Here is a 19,906-nt window from a genome sequence, read left to right on the forward strand (position 1 = left end):
AGTTATCTTTTTTTTATACAGTTCAAAGCTGTAATATGGAATATTTAATTCCTATACGAGAATGACTTGCGTACTGAATTTAATGACGTTGAACTACAAATGATACTCGTCAAAGAGACCGCCGTATACATATGAAGAGATAAACTCAACGTACATAACATGCATGTGGCTGTCATACTTTGCCTCTTTCCTTATATATACCGACCCAACATCACTTATTATCTTCATTACAACCTTCTGTCTCAGAAAGAGGCATAGAGAGAAAGAGGGAGAGAAAAACAAAATGGAAGTAATGAAAATTCTTCACATGAACAAAGGAAACGGTGATACGAGTTATGCCAAAAATTCTATCGTTCAGGTTGACTCTATATCAAAAACATATTCATAGTAGTCTTATGTAAATTAAATCTAGATTGTAGTGTCAAAACCCATATATATATTTTAGTTTTAGACCTAAAAATGTAATGACAAATTATGTTTTTTTTTTAATTTCGCAGAGCAACATAATATCATTAGGCAGAAGAGTGATGGACGAGGCCTTGAAGAAGCTAATGATGAGCAATTCAGAAATTTCGAGCATTGGAATCGCCGACTTAGGCTGCTCCTCGGGTCCCAACAGTCTCTTGTCCATCTCTAACATCGTACAAACAATTCAAAACTTGTGTGCTCATGACCTGGACCGTCCAGTCCCTGAGCTCAGAGTCTCTCTCAACGACCTCCCTAGCAATGACTTCAACTACATTTTTGCTTCGTTGCCGGAGTTTTACGACCGGCTTAATAAGAGAGACAATAATAAGAAGGAAGGTTTAGGGTTCGACCAAGGAGGACCGTGTTTTGTGTCGGCGGTTCCTGGCTCTTTCTACGGCCGTTTGTTTCCTCGCCGGAGCCTTCACTTTGTTTATTCTTCTTCTAGTTTGCACTGGTTATCTCAGGTGTGCTTTTCTGTTTTCTCTATGCGGAACTTATTTACGATCTTTAAAAATAACTTATAATATTAACGAGCTAATATTAAAAAGTTAGTGGTAATTCTCGAAATGAATTATCAAATCTAATATACTAGAATGACGTCATAAGAAAGTGTTCATCAGATTTTAATTAAAATATATATTTCGAGATAGTAAAATTCTTTATAATTAGTAAATTTGATTTTTAACAACTTTATGATAATCGCGACAGGTTTTTCATAAGAAAGTGTTCTTTCACGATACAGTATCAAGAAAATATTTACGCAAGTAATATACCTTTTATTAAGCGAAAATAAGTGCGTGGGAATCTTTCTTATTCGAGAAACCAAAACAAAACAAAAAAACAGAAACAGAAACCTAGTGGTTCACACATCACACACACACGAGAAACACCAACGTGGTCCACATAGTGTTTTAATTTTTTATTTTTCTCTTGGTGTAAATAGCGTTTTCAGTTCATCAAATTATTGCATATCGTCTCGTAAACAGTACGTGCTAAGAATTTAAATCATGATTCATACATAAGGTTCCATGTGGTGAGTTGGACAAGGAAGCTGGAGTGGCCATAACAGCTGATTTAGACAACAGAGGGAAAATATACTTATCAAAGACAAGTCCTAAGAGTGCACATAAGGCCTATGCTCTTCAATTCCAAACCGATTTCTCGGTGTTTCTAAGATCGCGATCCGAAGAGTTGGTCGCTGGAGGCCGAATGGTTTTATCATTCCTCGGTAGAAGCTCACCGGATCCAACAACCGAAGAGAGTTGCTATCAATGGGAACTCCTAGCTCAAGCTCTTATGTCCATGGCCAATGAGGTATACTGTTGTATGTTTACCCTTCATTATAATGCATATTAATTAATTAAAACCAGCGTGTAAGTACTCTTTTAGGGCTATATATATATATATATATATATATATATGGCCAATGCATATTAATTTATAGGGATCTGACCGTGGCACGTTATACTTGACCAATTAAGCCTAGTGATGTCGCCCCGTTATTCTGTTCCAAATTTGCTGAGTTTTCTTCAAATTACAGTATATAATTTAGTCAATTTGTGTAGGACTAATTGATAAATTATTTCATACACACATAATTTTGATACCATATGAAATCAAAAAATTATTTTGGAGTGCCGAACAATAGCTAAAAATAACCGTAATTACGCAAATAAAAAGGAAAATAGAAGGGCTGAGTAACTATAACTATTAACTATAACAAAACAATTAGATAATTAACTCAATTATTGTAGCCTAGATTTTTATCTAAAAACCATTCTAGGATTTTTAGATATTTGATAAAGCCATGCTATAATCTTAGGTTTGGTCCAACAAGATCAATATATAATAGCCCAACCATAAGAATATTGTCTCGATAGATAATATAGACCAATCAAGTTTAATACTCACGAAGTCATAACTAAAAAGGTGCCTTCTCTTGTTTTCCATCCAAAGGGTATCATCGAAGAAGAAAATATCGATGCATTCAACGCTCCTTACTATGCTGCGAGCTCCGAAGAATTGAAAATGGCGGTAGAGAAAGAAGGTTCTTTTTCGATCGATCGACTTGAGATTAGTCCGGTTGATTGGGAAGGTGGGAGTATCAGCGAGGAGAGTTATGACATAGTGCGCTCCAAGCCCGAAGCCCTAGCTAGTGGACGAAGAGTGGCTAAGACCATACGTGCCGTGATAGAGCCGATGCTAGAACCTACATTTGGTCAACATGTGATGGACGAACTTTTTGAAAGGTATGCGAAGATTGTGGGAGAGTACGTCTATGTGAGTTCGCCTCGATACGCCATTGTTATTGTTTCACTCGTTAAAACGGGTTGATCATGTCATAACCTATATGCTTGTTTACTTGTCTTTGGACCTACAATGACATGATCATTTCATACCTTTTAACTAATGAAGGATATGTAATGTCATTCGAGCTTAAAATAATAAAAAAAAAATGTATGGTCTTTACGGAAGATTTAAAGTAAGTTAGAATAACATATATGCTTGTTAGAAAAAAATAAAGAAGAATTTAGTTAATTTTGTTGGTTAATTTGACAGTCAAACAAATTATAGTGAAATCATTTGTTTTTGAATAACTAAAATGTACAAATTTGGTCAAATGTGTGCAATGTAAAATCTAAAAAAAGTGCCCTTTTTTTTGTTTATTCATACGTTGAATCAACTGTTGAATAAAAATAATTTATAAATGAACACTTTTTTTTTATGTTTCTCTCGTTTTTGATTTAGTTACCGGAATAAAAGAATGCAAACAAAATCTATCTGTTCAATATTTCTAAAATCAAATTTTTGCGTCGTCAATAATTTAATATCTAAAAGCTGAAACTTGAAATGAGAGACATGGGGATGCATATAAAAGCATAAATCGAATTATGCAGATAGAAAATGTAGATTAAAGCGGAATGTGACGTGAGAGTGTTGAAAGTGATTAACACTTTACTTGCCACTTAGGAGCTGTGTGCCTTAACAAGTGGAAAATAAGTTAATGATGGCCACTCGTGAGAGAATGTAGTGCAATACCCCAACAGCCTCTCTCCACCGTCAACGTGTCTGCCATTTCAAGCTTTTATTCTATGTCTTTTGTTCTTTTTATTTCAACTTTCAGCGCCTCACGTCACAGCCCGATCGATGACCAAGCCAGTTTTCAAATTGAATGTTAAAACCAGAGCGAGAAAGTTCCATGACCAAATGTAAAAAAAATTGTTCCATGACCATTTAAATACCGAAAACATTTTTTTATAGCCGTTGAAACATTTTCCACATGCTCATGATTAAAGATTTACTAGTTAATTTGTCCACGCCTAGAGTGGGTTATATATATTTAGCATATGTAATTTTGTAAATAAATGATTTTAAGAGTATTATATTTTTTTATCTCTGTTCTAAGTTAGACGAATCCAAAATTTACAAATAAACTTTTGATTTTATTAAAAGGGTAAAGAAGTTTGAAGTAGTATTTAGATAAAAAAAAATCAAAAATCATAATCTAGATATTATAATTTACGACATTTTATTAGACATATATATTTTATTTATTGTTTTTATATTTTTGTTTTTTTTCTTCTAAATTTCAGTTTTATATAATTTTAAAAACGGTTTGATTGGACATTCCATTAATTATTAAATAGATTCCAGTTTAGATTTTTTAAAAAATTTCGGTAACATAAAAAATGATAATCATTAAGTTTTTTGTTTCTTTTAACATTTTTGTTAGATTTTTTTTTCTAAATTTCGATAACATAAAAATAGTCATTATTAAGAGATATAGTTTCCATATTTGTTTTTTATATTAAAATGTTTATGTTATTTAAAAAAACGTTTTTGTTATTTTTTTCTAAATTTCAGTTTTATATAATTTTAGAAACGTTTTGATTGACTATAAAATTTAACGTAAAACTATGATATTTTAAATTGGTTTGTTTTAAGTTTTTTTACATCAGCAGATAATAACCAATAAAATAATAACATGTAATTGTTAAATAAAGCTAAACGGTTTTTTTACAGCTGAAATTAATTCTGTAAGTGAAAGATTGTGAAAGAAGGAAGAGATTATATAATTTTGAAAGTTACGAAAGATTTAGAAAAAAGTGTTTGATATTTATACTAAATTATAAGAAATTGACATTTTTGTTAGATTTTATCTAAAATTTGTTAACATAAAAAATGGTAAACATTAAAAAAAACGTTTTATGATTTTTTTTTTAATATAAAACGTTTTTGGTTAATTATTTTTTAAATTTCAATTATATATAATTTCAAAAACGGTTTAATTTTACAGCAAAATTAAGCATTTAACCATAATAATTTAGACCGATTTGTTTTAAGTTATTTTTACACATCAGCATATAATAATAAATAAAAAAAATGATCATAATCGGTAAATAGGGTAAAAATATTTTTTTTCAGCCGAAACTCATTCTAGAGCTGACATGTAAGTGAAAACTTTTAAACTCACTCTGAACGCGACATGTAAGCAAATCTCTATACAAATAAGTATATAGATTCTAATTTATTCTTTTTTTTTGTAAGAGAGATTTGTTCTTATTCTTGCCAAGTATCGATTCATTAGCAAAACATATAGTAACTAGTTTTCTAGTTTCTTATGGGTTTTAAGTCAGTAATATTTTACACGAAATTTTACATAATTGAATTAATATGCATTCTTTGTGTAGCTTCCCAATTGGTTTATGTTCTATGTAACGGCATATACACACACATAATTACACAAATTAAACGAGCATTCATATATACTCAACAGAATTATAGACTATAGTCTTAAAAAACATCATGAATGGGAAAATAAGCCCGGCCCCCACCTCACTCGTTACAAAATATCTCCCTATATTTATAGACTAACAAGCTCGATCTACGATTCTATTTCTATACTTAAAATTCATATATAATTAAGTCTTTTTTCTCTTTCAGACGAAAAACGAAACTTAAAAAAACAAAATTAAATGGAGCATCTTTGCCTCTGTCCCCTCGTAGCTCTCCTGGTCTGCGCAGTGACATTACTAACACTCAGAAAAATACTCAAAATCGTGATCCAAGATAGAGAGAAATCAACGGCTGATATTCCTCCGGGAAGCCATGGTTTTCCGGTGATCGGAGAAACACTTCAGTTCATGCTTTCCGTTAACAGCGGCAAAGGTTTCTACGAATTCGTCCGTACTCGCCGTATCAGGTAAACATAATAAGCATCTGGAGTCTGGACCATCTACGTATAAAATACTTTTTTATCTTTAAAAATATAATTTTATTACAGATACGGAAGTTGCTTTAGGACAAGTTTGTTCGGAGAGACGCACGTGTTCCTGTCGACGACCGAGTCAGCTCGGGCGGTTCTGAACAACGAGTCAGGGATGTTCACGAAACGATACATAAAATCCATCGCTGAGCTTGTAGGTGATCGGAGCCTTCTGTGTGCTTCTCATCACCATCATAAGATTCTTCGTAGCCGTTTGATCAACTTGTTCTCCAAAAAATCTACGGCTATGATGGTTAGACACTTTGATGAACTCATCGTCGACGCTCTTAGTGGATGGCAACACCGTGGTACAGTGGTCTTGCTCACAGATTTGCTCCAGGTTGGTTTCACACGCGCTGCGTAATGGGCTGAATAGTATGAGGTCTACGTAGAACATTTTTTGCTAATGAAACAAATTAGGCCCACATTTTAATTGACTATGTCCATTTCTTATATGATTTTTCTCATGTGCTAAAATAGAAAATTTTAACCGACTCGGACGGACTTATTAACACAATATTTGTCGACGGAATATGATAATTAATTCTGATCAGATCAAAATTTGCATGTATATGAATATGACTAATGTGGTGATGGCGCAGATAACATTCAAAGCAATGTGTAAGATGTTAATAAGTCTAGAAGCCGAAGAAGAATTGGGTTCCTTGCAAAAAGATGTGGGCTTTGTTTGTGAAGCCATGCTCGCTTTTCCTCTCAATTTACCTTGGACTAGATTTCATAAGGGCATCATGGTATTTTCAGTCACACTGACCTATGAGATATCATATGATATGTATTTACTGTATTAGAAAAATTTAATGGTAAGTACACTGAGTTTGGTTATAAATAATGCAGGCAAGAGGAAGAGTTATGAAGATGTTAGAAAAGATAATTAGAGAAAGGAGAAATGAAACCAATAGCCATAATAACTATCATGAAGATTTTCTGCAGCAGCTTCTTGCAGTAGATAACGACAACTCTTCTTCGTCTTCTGATCATTCTACTAAGTTGACTGATGCTGATATTAAGGACAATCTTTTGACCATGATCATTGCAGGTCCCATTTATTTTACTTTAACACCCATCATTTTTGGACCAACTTATAGAGAGGAAAAATAAATATTTTTAATCAGATTGCATTTTATTAATTTTTATTCCAAAAAAAAAAAAATGCAGGACAAGACACGACGGCTAGTGCTTTAACATGGATGGTTAAATACCTCGGTGAAAATCAGAAGGTTTTGGATATTCTTATTGTAAGTTCTAATATATTAATTTCTCTTGTGGGTACAAAATACTATACTTAACAACCATGCATTTGTCGCTTTTAATTTCTGCTTTTTCAATTTCAATTAATATAAGACAATTTTAAAGAGTTTGGTTTTCAAAACATATCATTTATACCGGCCAACAGGAAGAACAATCTCAGATTGCGAAGAAGGCATCGGAAAAGCCGTTTCTTGAACTAGAAGATCTCAGTGAAATGCCATATGCATCAAAGGTAAAATATTTACCGACGTTTAAACGTTTTCTCAATTGACTATATTTTAAAAAATTATGTAGAGGTGTATATAATTTTTGGAAATAGATGGTGAAAGAATCTCTGAGAATGGCGTCTGTCGTGCCGTGGTTCCCAAGATTAGTACTTCAAGACTGTGAAATGGAAGGTTTGCTTTAAGTTTTTTTTGCTTTTTTTATTATTTTTTTTGGCTTCAGGTTTGCTTATCTTGAAGAAGATCAATTCTTCCATTCAATTTTATTTGTTTTAATAAACTATCTCTGACTTAAAGTCATTCTTTCTCTGATTTGAAAGGATACAAGATTAAAAAAGGGTGGAATATAAACATTGATGCAAGATCCATTCATCTTGATCCTACCGTATATATTGAACCTCACAAGTTCAACCCTTCAAGGTTTGACGTAAGTAAAAGATACTTTTAAGAAAACATATTTAATTTGAGATCTCTTACTTTTATAATATAGTTTAAATGTTTTTGTTTGTACTTTTAATTAATCTATACGAAGGAGGAAGCAAAAGCAAACAGTTTCTTAGCATTTGGGATGGGAGGAAGAACATGTCTTGGACTTGGTATGGCCAAAGCCATGATGTTAGTCTTTCTCCACCGTTTCATAACCACTTACAGGTTCGTACACTTATTTATTTTATGAATGCAATTATGCAAAACTGAGTAATCCGGCTATGATTAATAACTTTTTAATGCTTCTGATCCCCCCCCCCCCCAAAAAAAAAAAAAAAAAACTGAAGATGGGAGGTGGTAGATGGAGATCCAAGCATCGAGAAGTGGACATTGTTTGCAAGATTGAAGAGTGGATATCCAATTCGTGTGTCACGTAGATTGTAATATATTAGTATTAACTAGATCTTATATATGTATAAACAAACTCAACGAGTGTGTTCCTAGATACGATGTTTAATTTCATATCCAAATGTAATATTAACAATTTTGCATTAATGCCATATTGTCATCACCCATTACCATAACAAGAAAGACAGATTTCCGTAAAGCAAAAAAAAAAAAAAAAAAAAACAAGAAAGAGAGTATCTATATGATCAATAATATGGTTCACCATAAATAAGTTCAGTTTATAATTAAATTGCTTAACACGTCGAGTTATGTGGGCATGGACAAAGTTCGATTAAAGAAGATTAAACAGTTTGTGGATCCTAGGAGCAAGTGTTCTGTTCTAATGTCAGCTTGTGAATATGGATTTGTATATATATATATTATATATATATATATATATATATCTTCTTTGTGTCATTACTAAATCAATATTAACTACAACTTTAGTATCCTCTGAAGATTCTCTTATTATGGATGGAGGTGCTCTAACCAAAAGCCCTGACTAATTTATAAGTTTGAATTCTTTCATGTGACACAAATTAATAGCCTCGTCTACTCCGATAAAAAGAAACAACCGAAGTCAAACTTAATAACTTATCTTTAAAAACTAAAATAAAAATATGATTTCTTCCTCGCAAACCCAAATTTCTATAGTAACCTAAATCTAATAATTAAATAGAAGCAAATTCAAAAAAAAAAAATGATTTGTACATATTACGTCACTCTAATTCGAAATAGCCAAGTACGAACTAGAACCAGCAGAGTTAGAGCCGCCCACGAGCCTACGACTACGACTACGATGACGACCAGTTCCATCGTCATGACTCATGAGGCCGCCCTTGCCACTGAACGACACCGTTTTGCCAATGAGGAACACCGTTTTGCCACGGAAGGGCGGCGCCGCCGTATTCTTGCTCAGGGAGCCACTGGCCAGCGACGCCGTTTTGCCACTGATAATCAACGACGTCGTTTTGCGGCTGATGAGCGACGCCGTATTGATGGAGAAGCATCCTCTTGTTCTGCATGATAAAAGTCTCCACCGTCATTCGAAACTCATCGCTGCTCATCCCTTCCATCGTCTGCGACCTCCACGACGCCGTTTTCTTCGTCACTCTCTCCGATTCAGTCCTCCGATGATACTCCACCATCCTCGCCTTCTTCTCCGACCTCGTCTTCCTGTAACTCTTGGAACTACTCACCTCCATCGCTACTCGATCGTAACTAAGACTCTCCGTAACAGTCTCAACCGTATTTCGAAACGCCGTTACGACATCATTGTTATCATATCCATGATTATCATCATAATCTCTAACAACGGTCTCGTTATAATGATCCTCCGGCGAAGTACGGACGACGGCGGGAGCGGCGGCGATATATTGATCGTACAAGTCTAGTTGCTTTTTTTCGGGGGTTGTGTACAAATATAAAACATAAATCAAAAGGATGAGGGCGTTAGCAAAGAGGAAAACGAAGAAAATGTTTCTTAGAAACATACGGAGCCAATCGATCCAAACGATAACCGCCGGGAGAGAATAGTAACCCACGAAAGCTACGAAAATGACTAATTGGACTATAAGTATAATATTCCACAAGCTAAAATGATTGTCATGTTTTTTACTCGCCATTTTTTTCAGAAGTAATTCAGAAATTGTGAGCTTAGTTAGGGTTGTATATATACGTAATTATGTGTGTAAAATAAATCTAGGGAAAAATTTCAGGGAAATGAAACGGGAAAGTGAGGATATGTGATAAATTTTGTCGGGGGAAATTAGGAGGAGTGAAGAAGGAAAGCTTTTGATTTCTATAGGAGAAGAAAATATTCGGTTGGAAAAAAGAGATACACTGAAAATGAAACTGATACGATCACTAGAGACTAGAGTGGTCTTTTTATAGAGCCATAAATAAACTACTCTGATTGCATAATTAATGGTATTTTAATAATATTTGCTTAGCCTTCTTGATGTTCCTTCTTGATGTTGTTATATTGTGGACAGTCACTCGAGCGATAATGTCTCAGTGCGGAATTCAAGTACTCATACGATTATGAAAATATGTATATATATTCTGTGCAATAATTTTACTAGATAAATTGATGGTCGTTTGCTGTGTCTATCTTGTAACTTTTCTTATGTTTTTTGTCCATTGGGTTGAAAAATCGCAACTTTATATAAAAACCTCTTTTCAGTACTTCAGTAAAAATTATATTTTAGATTTCAGGATATTACTCCAATCTCTATAACTGTATTATTGGCATTGCTTGATAGATATTTAATTTTGGTATTCATAAAAAATAGAAGTTTTCCATTTTGTATATGCACATTCATAGAGATAGCTTATTTAAAGATCTCCTATATCGATATGGCAAGTTTTCCGATATAAAAACTTAAACCCTCATTATTTAATGAACATCTCAATAAGCATATTTATCTAGATTCGGGTGTAGATATGCCACATATATAATCAATCTTTTTTCTTATAATCTTTCCTTTAGGAAAGTGTTCTTTTGCTTCAAGTAATAATGGGTCATTATAGTTTTAACTTTTCGATTTATATGAAGTAGTAATGTGATCTCTAACAAAATACTTACAAGATATGTATAAATTTTTTTTTGTATAACAGCAATTACCTATAGATATGGAGGTTGGTCAGCATACTAGCTCCTCAAAGCAGACACGTGAAAGTCACGCGCCGTCGAGGGGAAAAAAAACTAAGAACAAACTTATCCACACCACACATTATTAATCACGAGGGTCATGGAATCGAAAATGTTCGAGATCCGAGAACCACGTGAGATGAGATGAGTCACGTGCTCAAAAGCAGTTTTATGGTTTACACTTTATGCACATAATTAAGATGGAGATGTAACATTTCTAAAGATAAAGGCTTAATCTAAAAACATTTCAGAAAATAGAGGGGCTTATAAGAAATTACAGACAGAGAATGGTTTATAACACTGTCCGATTCTGCGGTCGCGATCAAACAATCTCTGTACACATTCCCATAATTAGTAATCAGATGCTTTTTTGGACAATAATTAGTAATATGCAGTTGGCAAAAACTGTAATTATTTAGATACGGTTACATGCATGTTCGATGTCATTTGTAATTGTAAATTTGTAATGCTTAGCCAGATTCCAGGCCTGGTTTGACCACCGCGCACTTTCGTTCGAACAGTTTTGACTTAAGATGTTCGATTATTTGTGTTTTGTGATTCGTGTCTGCATTTATGTAGATAGCTGAGCTGTGTTTACATTTACCAACTATACCGTAATATTATATTTATAAAAAAAGTACAACATTTTAATGTTTTTATAAAACTGATGTTGCAAAATAAAATATTTTATCAAACATTTTTTTCTGAACTATAAACATAAACGCAATAAAGATTAAAGAAAATATATAAATTACACTTTTAATAAACACGTATATGTGTAACGATAAAAAAGGTATTTGATAAGAAAATATATAAATTACACTTTTAATAAACACGTATATGTGTAACGATAAAAAAACGATAATAACATGTCCGAACAAATTAGACGTCAAAATCTTTGAGATTCACAAAGTCTACAGTCAAAACTTCTACCGTTTTATAATTTTATGGATAGAGTTTAGATAAAATAGTAGGCTGGACAGTTCTTTCCCGTTCACACTCTACAAAAATTCAAAGACAGTTCTAGATAATGGTTGATTTTAGAATCAAAATATATAATAATTAGGCGTTTTCTATATATATATATATATATAAAGAGCGTCCACCTACTGGAAATTACCATAAGACATGGCTTCTTCTTACACACTTTTGCTCTTCGTTTGCCTCTCCATCTTTTTCATTGCTTCCACTGGTAAGACAACAACACTCTTTAAGTTTCTCTAACTCTACTGGTTTCAATCTCTTTATTACATGCTTGATACTTTGTGTTCGGAGGATTTGCAGAGATGATGATGGTGGAAGGAAGAGTTTGCGAGAGGCGAAGCAAGACATGGACAGGGTTTTGTGGCAACACTCGCGGCTGTGACAGTCAGTGTAAGAGATGGGAACGTGCTTCACACGGGGCTTGTCACGCTCAGTTCCCTGGTTTCGCATGTTTCTGCTACTTCAATTGCTGAAGCAAGCAAAGACTTCTCATAAGTACAAAACCAAAACCTTTAGCTTGGGCACTAATAAAAAGATCTTGTGTTTGGGAGTTACCACTATGTATGTCTAGAGTTTCTTGTGATCAAAACCAAAATCTGTCTATAATAAGACTGTTTCGCAGTCTTATCAACTTGAGCAGGACAACACCTTGATTGAAAGAGCTACAAACAATAACTTGAACTAATAATTGCTACAGCTTCACAAATACAACCAGATCATTAACCTTACCGCTTTTTTATCCATTTTTCAGCTAATAGACAAATAGCATTACTCTGTTTCCAGGCTTCCCGAAGGGAATACACATTAATTGTTTTAGCACAGTAGCCCAAAATTGATCCTTGTGAGCCACAAAGAAAAGACCTAGCGCCTAACAAAGCGTTGTACTTTCTTTTTTTGGTGCATATAACTTGGAAACAACAAAATGTGTACTGAATTTTAGTGAGACTTCAGTACAGAGACACAATGATCTTGCTTTAAGTAAATGCTGCAAGATTCTCCGTGAACAACATAAAGCTCAAGAGCAGTTCAAATACGAAACGGGCCTTTAAATGCAATCGCTTGAAATATGAAGCCAACTGATAATCTGCTGGTGATCATCAGTTGCGAATGTCAGGAACAGGTAAGTCTTTCAACTGCAACTGTTTGTGCATCCATTGCCAGTTTTCTGGGGTTACTTCTCCTCCGAGAGCACGGATGACCGATCCGCCACTGCATGATCCCACTTTGCAACATTCTTCTAAAGACAATCCCTTAATTAGTCCATACAGAAACCCACTTGCGAATAGGTCACCAGCTCCCGTGGCATCAGTTGCTAATGTCTCTCCTATGGCCGGTACTTGTACTACCTGCTCAAGTTATGAGATTAAAAAACTAATTCGTTATAAGCTCTTTAGGATCCGTAACAAGAATAGCGAGATCTTAAAATGAGAAAAGACAAAGAGAGTTTAACACAAAAGGTTCTAGCTTTTGAATCACAATGTGAACTACGGCTTTGTATGGCAAATTTTCCTCACAAGCAGGCGAAAAGAATTGAGTCTTAAGTGAAACGGTATAAAGCTACATTATAAGTTACCGAGCATTTTCGAAAAGACAAACCTCCTTATCATGTTTTGCAATGCACCCGTTAGACCCTAAAGTTACCACAGCCCATCTGCAATGTCTGCTTAGGAACTCAAGAGCAGCCTCCGGGCCTGCTTCTTGCCCACCCCTGAAACTCACATCTTAGAGATTAAGAGTGATTCATGGACTTGAAAGGGTTAAACAAAACCTGAGATTTTTTTTTTTTTTTTTTTTGGCAGGGGATAAAGAAACATCAATTACCTTAGCAGCTCTGCTGCTTCATCCTCGTTAGCAAAGCAAAGATCTATGTTACCAGATTCCAGAAGCTGTCGAAGCTCTGATCTATAATTCCGGACCATCTAGTCACAAGAATATTTATATCTTTCAAATTCAAATGAAAAGCTCAAATGATCAATTATTTGTAAAGCCATAGATCATATTTCAAGTGGAGATATAATAACAAGAGGGATATTTTTAAAAAAAGTTTGCTCCAAAGATATACCTCAAAACTAGCTAAATCCAACGAAACAGAAAGACCTTCTTGCTTGGCAATTCGAATGGCTGCTTGAATTACTTCTAAATTAAGAACTGCATATCTTAGGACCAACCACTGTAGCAAAGAAAGACCATCAACAACATTGTCTGAACAAATCACCATAAATTTACAATGGTTTCTAATGAAAATAAAAAAGAGACTAGAGGATCTAGACTTTAACCTTAGAGCCTGTGAAATCTTCTTTGTTTAATTCATCTGCCTGAAAGAAAATTAGATTTTTACCATCCTTTCTTATCGAAAGACCAAATTAACCACAACAATAAATTCCTCAAGAGAGACTAGACAAACCTGAATCTTCACAGCACTCGACAGACATGGTCGCATTGTTCGATTACCAGAGTCATCAACCAAGCAAACACACTAGGAGACAAAAAAAACATTAAAAGAAGATCAAAACCAAGTCTTTCCAAACAAAAGAAGAAGCACAATTCCACAGTTGAGCAAAAGACCTGAGCAGTGGAGCCTTTCTTCTTCCTCAACCTTGAGATACTCACACCACTGAAACCCATATTGCTCACAAATAACTGGCCTTGTTCGTCGTCTCCATAAGCCCCGATTAACCCTGTGGCTACACCGAACCCAACACTCAAGCCTCGAACTGTATTGGTCACACTTCCTCCAGCCATCTTCTTAAATGGAGTCGCACTGACATGTGTATTAACCTCTTTCAGTATGCGCTCTAACTCATCCTTTTGCACCTAAAATCAAAGATTGGCCAAACGCAGAATTGACACTGATTCCAAATCCGATAGCTATAAGGAAAAGAAATTTCGAATCTAGATTCCGATAATCGGAGCATAACCAAAAGAAGATTCAATAGTGATAAGACAGAATTGAGGGGCGAACAGAAGTGGCTTACGGGAACGGAGCCACCACGATCTCCGGGAATTTGATCGAGTAAGGACCAATCGACGGGAGCGACGTTATCGATAAGAGCTGCTGGCTGGAGTCCAAGTACGAGTGGAGCTTCGGGGCTCTTGGGCAAGGCCTCAGCTACCATTTTCTGAGATCGCTCTATGTATCTCTCTATGTCTCAGTGTGTGTCTGTGTTGCGCACTATCTCTCTAAGGCCTTGCCCGTTTTTTCTCCTCGGCGTTCGTCTCTGTTTTATACTCGGTGGAGACGAGGCCAGAAAGAAGATGAAGAAAGATTGTTGAGTACTTACAATATTGCCCTTACAAAAATGAAATAAAATACAGTAACTGAAAGAAAATCCTCTCCCCGCTTTTTTCTTGATTTTCTGCCCTGTAATGATTTTGTTTTTATTCACTCGTCTCATTGAGTGTGTTGGATTTGGATATAACAGTCACACTTTGCATTTGGCGCCGCATATAATAAAAGAAAAAAAAAAAGAAAAATACGAATTTGCTCTATGTTACATTTTATGAATTCAAAAGTACTTTATCTTGGAATTTTTATTTATTTATTTGACAGCTCTTGAAATGTTATCATCTGTAAGCTATGGTTTTCTTTTGCTTAAAATATTATAGCTATGAATTATCTACCACTATTTCGAGGAGCCTCAATTGCTCTTTGAAATGTCAAATAAATGCTAGTCTCATCATTATACCTTATAATTTGACCGTACATACAATCATGGAAAGTGAAACCATGTTATAGTGTTAGTTTCATGGTGTCTGGTTTTCTGTAAGGAGGCAAAACGAGAGTGTTAGTGTTTCGTGGTTTATATATATACACAGAGAAAATTTGATTAAGATCTACAAGGGGGTAGGGAGAATCCAATTGTTCGTATTATTGTAAATGAATGGTTGGATCCTACCGAAATGGCAACGAATAGCTACAAAACAAAGACAAATAGAAACAAAAGAGAAATTTCAAGAAAAGAAACGGCGATTGACAATAAAGAAAGAGACGACGAATCACAAAAGGATACACGATAGAAGATTTGATTTTATCCCAAAAGAAAACTAAATTAAAAAAAAAAAAGACGACCAAGCAAGCGTAATTCACGGTACCAATACCATCAACCCCACTAATAATTTGCAGAAATTATATATCAGGTTTGAATATTTATTCTTCATGCTTGCTTAGCAACATAAGCGCACATGAATTAGCATATGCATCAGTCTATTATTATTATTCACTCATGTTTCATAGAATAGATTCTTTTCCAATAACCAAAGTAATAGCATCCAAAGATTTTTCCTCCTGACAATACCATTCCCTAAGAAACCAACGAAAAAGTTGAGCAAAAGCTTCACCAAAAGCCGTAAATTCAGTCTACTCTAATGTACTCTACCTGCCATTATTCAAACCACAGATGGAAACATAATCCCCTTGAGCATCTCATACTATAAGCTCTCGATCAGAAATCATACCGCATAAAGATCAGTTCACGTTTGAAGGACGCTTGGTTTCTTTATCAGGCTGTATGTTGTTAGGGAGTTTAAGCTCTGGTGGAGCTTCTCTCACAATTCCAAGCATCGAGTCATACTCCTCGTCTTTTCCAGCATTCTTCTTGCGTAGAACCTTCTCGAACTCGATTGCATTTAGTGGCTTTGCATTCTCTGCAGCGTGAACCTTTGCGAGGTCTGAGTAGGTTTCAGCTGACTTTGGGAAGAAATCAATTTCCTCCTTAGTGAGCTTCCTGAGAAACTTTGCTGGGTTTCCACCCCATATCTGAGTCATAATAAACCAATGTGTTAAAAACATGTTAAATCAATATGGCTATTGAAGGAGTTGAATCGGTCATGATGAGATGCAAAAGGTTATGGGTTTTCAGATGATGCAAATGTTATACACAAAACTATACCTCTCCAGAAGGAATTCTAGTGTTTTGTCGCACAAGCGCACCAGCAGCAACCATGCCATGCGTTTCGACCACGACCCCGTCAAGAAGTGTCGCACCCATCCCGATAAAGGCCGTATCCTCACAGTGCATCCATGTAAAACAGCACTATGACCTGTTACACATCGGGTTTAAACATATCCCAAACGCTTCTTGGAGATGCATGAATATTAGACAATTGCAAAATAAACAGCAAGAGATTGCCACTAACCAATGGTTACATTGTCTCCGATGATAGTTGGTAGCACCTTCCCGCTTAAGTTTGATTTTGCCACATGCACAAGTGAGTTGTCCTGAATATTAGTTCCTGATCCAACAGTAACAGTGTTCGCATCCCCTACGAAGAATATAAGAGCAAGTTTTAGACTCTATGTCATTCCAGAATTTCAAGTTCTAACAAGCATAACAGCATTTTGTACAAAAAAGAAAAATGTAACAATCCAGACTAGCCTACATATACTTGCACGGAGGAATCAACGCAAATTCGAAAGAAGGAGATATCATATACCGATTAGACTAACAGAAAGAATCATCAATAAAAGATATAGTAATACTCGAGTTAAGACTCATTCGTTGATGCTAGAAAGGCTCCACATCGAGCAGTCTTATTCATCGCTAAACCATAAAAGTTAGACTAAAGAATAGTTTTTGTTTGCTACTTAGTTCACCCAGCTAAGGATACAGATGAAGATGATATCTCAAACTAAACTGAGGTCACTGTATAAGGTAAACACCAAACACTGAAGCTTAGTAGCTTGCTCACCTCGTAATACACATCCATACCAAATGGAGGATCCTCTTCCAATCTGAACGTCCCCAATAACTGAGGCGCTTGGTGCCACAAAAGCTTCCTTATCCACAATCGGAGCCTTATCAAATACGTTCATCAATGTCCGATGCCTGGATACTAAAGAGAAAGCCCCAATTACATATTGAACAAATTTCGGGACCAGTAAACAAGATAGAGACTAAGTAGCAAAACACATTCCTATAAGATTTGATCAATTAATCCCCTTCAGCTATTCAATTCCAGATCTCTAACCTAATCAGAAGAGCTGAGCAATCCAAGCGAAACTCATTTCTAGCAAGAATTCGAAATCGGAGTGAAAACTAGAGTTACGCAGAAGCTTACGCTGTTCTCGGAAGCAGTTTTTGCCTTGGAGGCGACATCCGAGGCGATCGAGAGCCTGACCGGTCTCACGGATCCAAAAACCGACCGAGTAAAATGCTCTGCCTAGGGTTCCCATTGTTCGTCACCTCTCTTCGAGTTCACAGGAGAGGAATCTACACTCTACAGTGAAGTAGGCGAAGATGGCCGAAGGTGAAGGCGAGGGGTAGAAATAGAATTTCGACGCGAGCCGCGAGTATCTTCTGGAACGGCGAAACACCTGAGTCCATGACAATTCCGTTGGTTTAATGTGGTTCAAGCGAACCGCTATACCTAAAACTGAACCAAAGAATTAGACGAAAATTGAACTAAATTTAATTCGATTACAAAATTCCCGGATAAAAAATAATATGTTTTAACTTTTATGGTAGTCGATAGTTACAGTTTAAACGAATTTTATGATAATCGCTATGAATTAATTCCTTTAACAAAATATGGATTATTCAATTAGTAAAAGTATGAGTCATGAATCATGACATATATAAATTAGAGTTTCACAGTTTATAATGTGTATTAATGTTGTCGTTAAGTTATCAATGCGTTCAAATCCAGCAGTATAAGGAAAATATTTAAAAAGAAAAGTGGCTAAAAGCTAAAACAATAATAGAAGTATTGAAATGGACGTGATAACCTTTACCGACACGGTTCAAAACGTCTCTCGCCACGCACAACACGTGCAAAAGATAACATGTCCTCGAAACGTTGAGCAAAAGTGGACCACTGGTTAGGTCGAAGGACTAAAGGGCGAGAGTGAGAATTCAGTTATAAAGACTAGAGGTCTAGAGCCTTCACTGATCAACTCAATAATTCTTCCATATCGCTGCCAATAACAAAAATTAAACATCAAGATGGCTCTCGAAGTCTGCGTGAAAGCCGCCGTTGGTGCCCCTGATAAACTCGGCGACTGTACCTTCTTCTTCTTCTCTCTCTCTTTCTCTTTCGCTTTGTTTATATTTGCATTAAGCTTTGATTTTGCAAAAATATTTGAGCTTTTTGATCTTTGATTCTACGAATATGTGTAAAAAATCTCTAATATAAGTTTTTTTGTCGTTTCAGGCCCGTTCAGCCAAAGGGTTCTTCTCACCCTCGAGGAGAAGAGTCTACCCTACAAAATTCATCTGATCAATATCTCCGACAAACCTCAGTGGTCAGTTTCTCTCACCCGAAAACCTTAGATCCGTCTAACTTGTTTCAGTTGCTCGTTTCTTGTTTGAATTTGTTTCAAACAAAAAAATGGGTTTTTTCTCTGGATTTTGCTGCTCTCTTTAATTGATTCATCGGATGTGTTGAGCTTTGTTTTAACCGGGAATTGGATTGGCTTTGGTTAGTTACATGCAAGTACGAGTTTGTTAACTAACCGGACATACTGAACTGGCTTTGGTTCTACATGATTCAGGTTCTTAGACATTAGTCCTCAAGGGAAAGTACCAGTGCTTAAGATCGACGGCAAGTGGGTGTCTGATTCCGACGTCATCGTCGGTATTCTCGAGGACAAGTATCCTGAGCCATCTCTCAAGACTCCTCCTCGATTTGCCTCTGTGGGATCCCAGATTTTCAGCACTTTCGTGGCTTTCTTGAAGAGCAAAGACTCCCATGACAGAACCGAACATGCGTTGCTTCATGAGCTAGAAGCTCTGGAGAATCATCTCAAGACTCATGATGGTCCTTTTATCGCCGGGGAGAGAGTCACCGCGGTGGATCTAAGCTTAGCACCAAAGCTTTACCATCTCGAGGTCGCTCTTGGACATTTCAAAAGCTGGTCTGTCCCAGGCAGCTTGCCACATGTCCATAACTACATGAAAGCTCTGTTCTCTCTCGACTCGTTTGAGAAGACAAAGACCGAGGAGAAGTATGTGATTTCGGGATGGGCTCCAAAGGTCCACCCTTGAAACCATTAGTGTCCACTTCGCTATGAGATTATTGGTGTGGTATTGTGGTTTTCAAGGTTCTCTTCTATAAGCTTAATAATGTTCTTGAACCTGTTATATTATGTATTGTATCAATCAAATAAGCCTCGTTTTCAGACAAGATCTGCGTCTAATACCAGAGCAATCGATCTCAGATTAACAGTACACG

General features: G+C 35.7%; 7 protein-coding genes across 7 annotated transcripts; 4 read left to right on the plus strand and 3 right to left on the minus strand.

The window, feature by feature from the left end:
- Nucleotides 1-236: 236 nt before the first annotated feature.
- LOC18992963 (jasmonate O-methyltransferase) lies at nt 237-2,927 on the plus strand. The gene is made up of 4 exons (XM_006416421.2): nt 237-358; nt 498-932; nt 1,492-1,782; nt 2,425-2,927. Exons 1-4 carry the CDS (start codon nt 284-286, stop codon nt 2,800-2,802), a joined length of 1,179 nt encoding a protein of 392 aa, XP_006416484.1. The 5' UTR covers nt 237-283; the 3' UTR covers nt 2,803-2,927.
- A 2,517-nt stretch (nt 2,928-5,444) lies between these two features.
- Nucleotides 5,445-8,208, plus strand: LOC18992964 (abscisic acid 8'-hydroxylase 4). The gene is made up of 10 exons (XM_006416422.2): nt 5,445-5,671; nt 5,753-6,074; nt 6,337-6,486; nt 6,590-6,791; nt 6,911-6,990; nt 7,149-7,235; nt 7,323-7,401; nt 7,548-7,654; nt 7,760-7,878; nt 8,001-8,208. Exons 1-10 carry the CDS (start codon nt 5,445-5,447, stop codon nt 8,095-8,097), a joined length of 1,470 nt encoding a protein of 489 aa, XP_006416485.1. The 3' UTR covers nt 8,098-8,208.
- A 623-nt stretch (nt 8,209-8,831) lies between these two features.
- On the minus strand, nt 8,832-9,725 carry LOC18992965. The gene has a single exon (XM_006416423.2). The coding sequence runs from the start codon at nt 9,723-9,725 to the stop codon at nt 8,919-8,921; it is 807 nt and encodes a 268-aa protein (XP_006416486.2). The 3' UTR covers nt 8,832-8,918.
- Nucleotides 9,726-11,881: 2,156 nt separating this feature from the next.
- Nucleotides 11,882-12,379, plus strand: LOC18992966 (defensin-like protein 19). The gene is made up of 2 exons (XM_006416424.2): nt 11,882-11,945; nt 12,038-12,379. The coding sequence occupies exons 1-2, from the start codon at nt 11,882-11,884 to the stop codon at nt 12,208-12,210; spliced, it is 237 nt and encodes a 78-aa protein (XP_006416487.1). The 3' UTR covers nt 12,211-12,379.
- A 101-nt stretch (nt 12,380-12,480) lies between these two features.
- LOC18992967 (uncharacterized sugar kinase slr0537) lies at nt 12,481-14,987 on the minus strand. The gene is made up of 8 exons (XM_006416427.2): nt 14,713-14,987; nt 14,303-14,551; nt 14,142-14,213; nt 14,014-14,052; nt 13,800-13,907; nt 13,559-13,656; nt 13,334-13,445; nt 12,481-13,083 (listed from the first exon to the last, which is right to left on the minus strand). Exons 1-8 carry the CDS (start codon nt 14,851-14,853, stop codon nt 12,835-12,837), a joined length of 1,068 nt encoding a protein of 355 aa, XP_006416490.1. The 5' UTR covers nt 14,854-14,987; the 3' UTR covers nt 12,481-12,834.
- Nucleotides 14,988-15,827: 840 nt separating this feature from the next.
- Nucleotides 15,828-18,047, minus strand: LOC18992968 (gamma carbonic anhydrase 1, mitochondrial). The gene is given in 6 exon segments (XM_006416428.2): nt 15,828-16,493; nt 16,627-16,748; nt 16,751-16,777; nt 16,874-16,999; nt 17,426-17,569; nt 17,795-18,047. Coding segments are annotated over 6 exon segments (825 nt in total). The 5' UTR covers nt 17,910-18,047; the 3' UTR covers nt 15,828-16,202.
- Nucleotides 18,048-18,506: 459 nt separating this feature from the next.
- On the plus strand, nt 18,507-19,876 carry LOC18992969 (glutathione S-transferase DHAR1, mitochondrial). The gene is made up of 3 exons (XM_006416429.2): nt 18,507-18,736; nt 18,887-18,977; nt 19,227-19,876. Exons 1-3 carry the CDS (start codon nt 18,679-18,681, stop codon nt 19,717-19,719), a joined length of 642 nt encoding a protein of 213 aa, XP_006416492.1. The 5' UTR covers nt 18,507-18,678; the 3' UTR covers nt 19,720-19,876.
- Nucleotides 19,877-19,906: the final 30 nt, after the last annotated feature.

Source organism: Eutrema salsugineum, unplaced genomic scaffold, assembly GCF_000478725.1.
Source record: "Eutrema salsugineum unplaced genomic scaffold, Eutsalg1_0 scaffold_5, whole genome shotgun sequence".
NCBI classification, from domain to species: domain Eukaryota; kingdom Viridiplantae; phylum Streptophyta; class Magnoliopsida; order Brassicales; family Brassicaceae; genus Eutrema; species Eutrema salsugineum.